We start from the raw sequence: 8,242 nt of genomic DNA on the forward strand, positions 1-8,242 counted from the left end.
TGAGCAAGGCTCTGTCTGACGTCTATAATGCTCCTTCTTTCTACTGGGGGAGAACCCACCTAGGTTCCACTTGCGTCATCTTTTTCACTCTGATAATGGAGCTTCCGTAGCCTTTAGCTGTAGCTGTTTGCTTTAAACACCTACATAAGCTGAGTAACAGTCTTGTAGGCTTCCAAAATCCAAGAGGTGACTGATCTACCTTTTTTTTTGCTTTTCTTTGGAATTATATGAGAATACAAATGTAAAAAAAAGTGCACATCAGTACACATGTGATCTTTCCTTCTACAGATGCTGATGTTGTGACCTTTACATGACTGATTTAAAGTAATGTGGACAATCACACTTTAAAACAGTACTACATGGAGCACACGTAAACAATTATTTTGTTGCAAAAATCAATCTGTCAAAGTGCAGAATGCTGAATATTGATTATTTCCCACTTGACAACAACAATAATAATAATAATATTAGTAATAATAATAATAATGTGCTCATGTCTTGACTAAATAAGTTCACAAACACTTTGTCACAATTAACTCAGCCAAGTTGGTTTGAATGGATTTAGTGTGTTTTAGCTTCACGTTTAAAATCCTAAAATACCAAAGCAGTTGCTTGTACTGAGTTTAACCAGTTTTATAGTAAGAACTAATGTTGTTTTCAATTTTGTTATGTTATGCTGTGTTCATTTAAAAGTGGTTTGGGATGTGAAAGATATGTTCAATGTTTCAATAAATGATGATGCTTAATGATGGTAGTTAAATGATCTGTGGACAATGATTAGACAAGTTAGCGTGCTTCAACCTTGAAGCAGAGGGAACTTTATAGTGTTATATGAGATTTTAAAAGTGATTGAGAAAATAGTCCCAGAAAAATACATTCAGATAAACTAGGAGAGTAGAACAAGCGGTTTGGGAAAGAGACTAGGAAGTATTTTTTCACCCAGAGGGTAATTAATGACTGGGCCTGCTCACTGGGAAGGCTGGGATCCTGAATTAATTTGAGAAACAGCTTGCTTCTGCATCGGGAGGAAATTAGGGTGCGTATTCTGGAAGGATGAGATCAAATGAAATTAAGGGCTTTCCATATCCAAGTGTAGTGACTGTATAAATGAACATTCATACATGGAGAGTATTTTTTCTCAGGAAACAGTTCGCCCACATTGCTGACAAATAATGAAATCATAACTATACCATTTTTTAATATAAATATTTATTTTAAAAGCTTTCAAAGACATTGCTTCATTTACTATCAAATATAATATAATTCAGTATTAAAGTTGCACAGTTGACTGCTAGTAATAAGTTATTGTAAGTAAATACCATGATGTATATGAAATTATACAGATATGTCAGATGATACACAATAAATATGTCAGAAATAAATATTGTATGCTGTTGGTTTAAGCAAGTTTCCTTGGATTTTCTTCACTTTAACCAAAGTGTAATTGATAATTTGCTGCATTTCCAACGATACATCTACCAGTCATCCATTCTTGGTAGGTGATTCTCAATCTTTCTTTCCAGTTCTTGGTTTTGAACAATATTTCCCTATATCCTGAAATAGCATGTACAGCTCTCCTACAACCTTGGCCTCTCTGTTCTTTCCGAGCTGGAAGGTAAAGATGAAACCAATCAGTTAGTCCACTAAGACAATGGCCAACACCAGAAGAACCAAGGTACAGCAGCACTGCTATAGCTGTGATTGCCCGCCTGGTGATATTAGCTCGACTTTAAATATTTATTAGTAGAAATGTTGAACTTGTAAGTAATGAACATTATCATGGGTGTCCAAAAGCAAAAAAAACCACTGTGTAATTAAAGATTTTACTATGCTGTATTCTATGAAACGTACAAAATGTATACATCTTACCTTCCTCACTTCCCGTTCTAGCTCTTCAAGTTTGTGATCTACTTTCTTCATTTCTTGAACATCCTGAGAAAAACACATTCAAGTCAACTAAACCTTACATACAGTACGTTTCCCTGTTCAGTTCATCCCAGCCTTTGCTGTAGTGTGACTTGCTAATAATAATAACAATCTGAACATTTTGCTGTTGTAGCTTGATCTGAGGTTTTCCTCCCCCCAGCAGAGTGACAGAACACTTTCTAGTCATGTAGTTTCTTATTTTCAAAGTAACTGACAGCTTGGGTGTAAGATGCATTCAATCAAGTTCTTTCTGGAGAAGAGGAGGAAGGAAAAGAGATACTTACACATTTAGATATGCTCATTTTCAGAGTGGTAAACGCCTCCCTGACTTTTTTGATATGTGAATATTTCCTGTGCAGTTCTTCAGATGCCAGGTCATTTCTCAAATAGAAGTCAACAACTTTGTGGAGCAGATAGCATTTGTCCTCTTCCTGTGAGTAAAGCGTAAATTCAGTTTACTTTCCAAAACTACCACACCACCATTCATCATAACCCTGTGCTATCACTTGTGTCTGCACTATTAAGAAAACCATCAGCATTGATGCAATGTAAAGGTTTATACCTGAAGACCCTGGAACAGCTTCTTTCCTATCAGTCTTGTTGCTGTATCCTTGTCATGCTCTTGAGCCTGTTTTTTAAAGAAAAATAGTTTCAATGAAGTCTTCAATCAAAAGACACATACTTTGGGCTGTGAGTGAGCAAGACAGGATTTTTTTACTCACCTCTTTTGACAGGTCAAAGATAGTGGGTCGCATGAAATGCATGTAATATTATCCACATGGCAAGACTCCTTACACGGTGCACAGTTGACCAGGAGAGTGGCATAGCCAAGGACCAATACTGCTGGACTCCAAAGGCAAGGCATCGTGAAAACAATCTGTTGGAGAGGTCTAGCTCACCTGCAAGATAAGACAACCAACACCGAGATGATCACAAATCAACTCTTTTTTTTTTGCACCTTCCAGTTGAGACCAAGAAAAGACTGCAACCAAAATGCAAGAGATTTCAATCAAGTCAATGAGTTTTCCTCACCTCGTGCTTTTCTGAATACAGTGCTCGTTTGCATTGTTTATATATCTGTCTTGAGTCGTTCACAAAAAAAAAACCCTCAATGACCTAATGACGTGACACGTACTAACCAACTTTTAAGTTTCCGTTTGGTTTCAGGTAATACAACGGGATATATTTTTGCTGATTTGCGCACAGCGCAAGAACGCGAAGTCTCTCTTTTTCCAAAAAAAAAAGCCCAGAAGAAAAACCACTTAATTATTCTGCGTTTGCAATTATTCTGCAACGATAAGACTCGAAATCCTAGCCTCCCTGGTTGGTATTTTTTNCTCTCTCTCTCTCTCTACGAGGCTATCTTGCAAGCGAAAGGCGAGAGAGAGCATCTTGTTTCAAAGAGCATCATCACTCGCAGCCCTGGAATCATGTCAGTGTAGGGAGCCCCCAGGCGGAGCTCAGCGTCTTTGATTCTCCACTACTCATTTACACCCTCTCAATGTACAAATAAAAACACCCTAAACAATTTATTTATTCCCAATCAGTGTTTCCCTTGGGCGTCACCAAACTTTCCCTATTGGGCAATAATCTACAGATCGTTGAAGCTCATGGTTAAAGCTGGGCAGCTGGGAATTTGGTGCATCACATCCTCTTTTGCTAAATAATAATAATAATAATAATAATAATAATAATCCTTGCATTTGATATAGCGCTTTTCACGTCGGGAGGACGTCCCAAAGCACTGCACAGAACACACTGTAAAGTGAATTGACTGTACATTTGTGGGCGAACGCGGCAGCCAATTGCGCACAGCAGTGTCCCACAAACAGTCGTAGATTGAAAATGACCAATTTATTATTGTTTTTGTTTTGGAGGGATTATTATTCGGCGTGTGGAGTAAGGAAACTTGCCCAAGGTTTCGCCTTGCCTGGAATTGAACTCAGGTCAAATCTGGGAAATATCGATTCCCACTGTCTATGTCGGCTCACAAGCCATACAAGTTCCCTTTGCACCTGTTAAAACATCATGTGCCCCCCAAAATTCTTACTGTCTCAGCCTTGGTCCAAGAAGGCAGAGAGGATTCGAAAATTATTTTCAGTCTTAACTTGCAAAGCCATCTTCTTGTAAGAATCGCTGAAAACTGGCTTTCAAATTGAGAATTAATTTCAGAACTTCGCCCACAGAATATACAGTCACTGCACCTCACAGTATATTCTGTGAAGCTCTTTGAGACGTCTCGAAGGTGTGATAAGACGCCATATCAAATGCAAGGATTATTATTAATAATATTATTATCTTGCTTGCATGTGTTTCCTGTACAGATCCATATTTTTCATCTGAATATTCATTTATATACTATAAAGAATAAGCAATACTTGGAAATGATTAGAAGACAGAATTTTTTTTTGAAGTGTTTCAGCTAAAAGGAAAGTTTACCTGTTATATAATTATGTCTGAGTACTGAAGTATTTGAAGTCCCTTGGAAATATCCAAATATTTTATTCTGTCTTCATTGTGTTAGTGCTTCCGATGCATTGGCAAACAGCATTATTTAAATCACTTCTTGAAGCTGGTGACCGTAAACTGAGTGACCTATTTTATTTCAAGAGCAATGAGTGGGTACATGTAACAGCTAGGAAATAATTGTACTGATTGTTCAGAATGTCTAATTGTGAGGGGAAAGCTTGAGCAATTTTACTGTCAACAAAACCCTTCAATGAAATCATTTTTACTCCAGTCTTTACTGACAGAATGTAATCCACAGTACGTTATTGAGAATAACTGCTGTGCTAAATCTATTTTGGCTGATTTATATCCGACCCAATGTTCAATTGTTTGGCAGACTTACAATTAATATATCACATTCTTTATATATTAAAAAAAAGCTTGTATTTGATAGAGTGCCTATAGTGTGTGTATGTCTGCAAGAATATGTATATAGCCTGACTCTAGGTGTCAGCATGGCACAGTTGGTAGCACTCTCACCTCAGAAGGTTATGGGTTTCAAGCCTCATGTTGGTTATTTTGAGCCTATAGTTTCTAGGCTGACATTCAAATGCAGTGCTGGGGAAGCTGAGAGGTGCTGTTGTGCTGTGCTTTAAAATCAAGGTTGCATCTGCCTGTTCAGGTGGACATTAAAAATCCCATGACGCTTTGAAAAGAGAAGGGAATTTCTACCAGTGTCCAAGTCAGTAATCCTCTAGTTAAAATTGGTCATTCACTTGATTTGGGACATTATTATGTGGAGTCCTGTAGCTTAATGGTTAGAGCACTTGCCTCGCAAGCGAGAGGACCTGGGTTCGATTCCTAGGTAGGGCGAAACATTGGAGAAGTGTTCTTACTCCACACACCTCTGTTTACCTAGCAGTAAGTAGGAACCCAATTGTTAGTCAAATGGCGGATTGCTTTTCCAGGGCAAAAATCCCTTCAAAAAATAAATAATAATTTGATCACTCAATCCACAGTTGTGGGACACTGCTGTGCTCAATTGACTGCTGCGTTTCGCCCACAAAATATAGTCAATTCACTTTACAGTATATTCTGTGAAGCGCTTTGAGACGTCTCGAAAATGTGATAAGGCACTACATCAAATGCAAGGATTATTATTATTATTTGCAAATTGGCTGACAAATTTGTCTACAAATAGACACTACACGTTACAGTAAAGAGCTTTGAGAAGTTTCAACCATACGATGACAACGAGCAGCAGCAACTGCAAGGATTATTATCATCTGATATTGCACATGCATGTATGGTTGTGCTTTGTGCATGTGTGGTTGCTTGATCGTACCAGTGCGTGCTTGTCCTTGTGTGAAGCATGTGTGTGCGTGTGTATGCACTTGTGTCTATGTGAACACGCTGCAGGTACAACTCTCTCTTCACACAGGGGCTGTGCAACAAGCAACACGCCCATTGGGGGCCGTCCTCTCTCAAAGCTCCTCAGCTGCAGTGGTAGGAAGCCACAGTGGGTTGAGGAGCTGACGGCAGTGAGCCCCCGCAGTGGAGATCCCCCTGACACAAGCGTATCCACAAGGCACCACAGAGGAATCTGCAGCAAAGCAGCTTCCCTTAGCTCCTCCTATGGTGGAAACGCCAGGGCACCAGCTCTACTGGCTTCCTAGAAAGCTCCCCAGCAGCTATGCAAATCTTTATTGATTAGACGAGGCGAAAAAGCACCTTTTTTTTTGTTGCGCAAATACATGATAAAACCTCATTTCACGATTCTCAAAAGTAACACAAACCAGTGGTATAAAGTATGCACTCCACAGGAACTTACAACTAAACGTTTGATTTTCCCTTCTGCTATGGTTTTAACATCTACAGTAATTGTATGTTAGGAGAACCAACCACCAAGCTTTACTCGCAGCTGCGTAAAGCTTTGTGAGCAGTTTTGAGCACTGTGGGCTGGTTAGGTTCAGTTACATTATTATTAGACTATCTCCTTGTGAGAACAAGTGCAGAACTGATGGTACAGGGCAGACTTTGGGGAAGAAATGTCACCCGATCTAAATTCACTCTCATTTTCTCAGCATTTCAGAGCAGCAAGAATTTGGCAATTAGACTTAAAAGAGTCTTCATTTTGAAGCAATTTTTGGTGAGCTTCTTTTAAGACTACAGAAAACTGGCTTCAAAGTTAAGACTGAATTGGACAATTTGCCAAATTCTGGAGACTCTGATAAGCTTCCAAATAGAGTAAATCTAGACCCAGGTGGAATTTCTTCCCCTTTATAATAATAATAATCCTTGCATTTGAGGTGTCTCAAATTTATTTATGTCTGGTTGTATGCAGTATAAGTGACCAGTCTACAAGCATCTTTAAGATGATCACATATACAGTACTTCAATTATTTTCTGCACCTTCACCTCCATGCTGGATTAGGGTTCTACAGGTGCATATCCAGCACCCAAAGTGGCAAAGGAGCAAACAATGAGTCTTGGCAAGGCCATGTAACCATCTGATGGAGGAGAATTACGGTATGTCCTAGTTTGACATCCAGACATCTGCTCCCCAGCAGGGTATTCGACATCAGTGGGGATGAGAACTAAGATTGATTTCTCTCCTCACGCCTCCCTTCACAAACTTCAGTCACTGTGTTGAATTCCAACTTCCCTATCAGTTCCCAAACCCCTCCAATAGGTATACACAGCCATCAACAAATGTCAAAGTACATGAGTATTTTAATCTTTTATCTTTTATTTACCTAAAGGTGGTGGTGTGGGGGGAGGATTTCTATAGCTGATTGATATAAAAAAACATCTATTGTTCATAGTGTAAGTTGTATTATGAATGACTATTTACATTTGAAATAGATGCTTAAACCAGTCTGGCTCAGTTGGTAGCATTCTCACATCAATCTGAATGTTGTGGATTCAAGCTCCACGTCAGTCTATGCTGACACTTCAATCAATGATGGTGTGCTATATTGTTATATTGTCTCATCCTTTGGAAGAGTCTTTAAACCGAGGTCCCATCTGCTTGTCCAGGTTATTTATTGAAGATACCATGGCACTATTGAAAAAAGAAGGGAATTTCTCCCAGTATACCGGACCAGAATTCCTCAAAATAATGGAATTGTTCACTTGCTCCACAGCTGTTTGTGGGACATTGCTGTGCACAAATTGGCTACTGCATTTGTCCATAAAAATACAGAGTCCTGCATATTCTTTACATTATATCCTGTGAAGCTCTTTGAGACACCACAATGACGTGATAAGGTGCTGTACAAAATGCAAGTGTTATATTATTGTTTTCTATTGTGAATAAAGTTGAGCTTGTAATTCCCCACCACTACACACACTATGCTAAGAACTATTATATTTTCAGCATTGATAGAAATAGAAAGCTAGACTTAAAAAGTTCTCTCTCATATTGCTCTGGGGAGAAAAAGAGACCCAAGTCCCTCACATGTACTGAAGTACATGGTCAGATTATTTTATAACAGCTTCTGCCATTTTTAATGGTTAAAAGAAGCTGATGGGATATCCAGTTCTTAAAACACAAATGATATGGCTGAATGAGCTATTAATATTTAACTTTTAAACTAGACCTTTGTTTATTTCTCCCTATCAAATGATTCTCAATGTGTATTCAAAGAAATATGTGTTATTGTATCTATTTAGGAGGGTTGTTTATTTTCTGTATTTGAAAATTAGTTACAAAGTATTGACTCATAATGCATTTTTCTTGATACCCTGGGAATGTAAGTGCAACCCTAACCAGTCCCTACATAATTCCAATTCTCGCTCTCTCCCTCCTTCCGTTCCTTGCTCCGTTCCTCCCTCCCTCCCTCAAGACATATCCCAAAACATTCTT

The 8,242-nt window shown here is 38.6% G+C and overlaps 1 protein-coding gene across 1 annotated transcript; it reads right to left on the reverse strand.

Moving 5' to 3' along the window:
• Positions 1-1,506: 1,506 nt before the first annotated feature.
• Positions 1,507-2,690, reverse strand: LOC103186137 (interleukin-22). Its single transcript, XM_007904995.2, has 5 exons — positions 2,649-2,690; positions 2,489-2,554; positions 2,211-2,357; positions 1,870-1,932; positions 1,507-1,608 (listed from the first exon to the last, which is right to left on the reverse strand). The coding sequence occupies exons 1-5, from the start codon at positions 2,688-2,690 to the stop codon at positions 1,507-1,509; spliced, it is 420 nt and encodes a 139-aa protein (XP_007903186.2).
• Positions 2,691-8,242: the final 5,552 nt, after the last annotated feature.

This window comes from Callorhinchus milii, unplaced genomic scaffold (assembly GCF_018977255.1).
Source record: "Callorhinchus milii isolate IMCB2004 unplaced genomic scaffold, IMCB_Cmil_1.0 Scaffold5, whole genome shotgun sequence".
In the NCBI taxonomy this organism is placed as follows: domain Eukaryota; kingdom Metazoa; phylum Chordata; class Chondrichthyes; order Chimaeriformes; family Callorhinchidae; genus Callorhinchus; species Callorhinchus milii.

Bases quoted from the DNA above. Each gene is read 5' to 3' on its own strand.
- LOC103186137 (XM_007904995.2), bottom strand. From the start codon at position 2,690: ATGCATTTCATGCGACCCACTATCTTTGACCTGTCAAAAGAG. The intron at 2,555-2,648 runs GTGAGTAAAAAA...TTTAAAAAACAG, and splicing joins TCTTTGACCTGTCAAAAGAG to GCTCAAGAGCATGACAAGGA. The intron at 1,609-1,869 runs GTAAGATGTATA...TTTACCTTCCAG, and splicing joins TAGAACGGGAAGTGAGGAAG to CTCGGAAAGAACAGAGAGGC.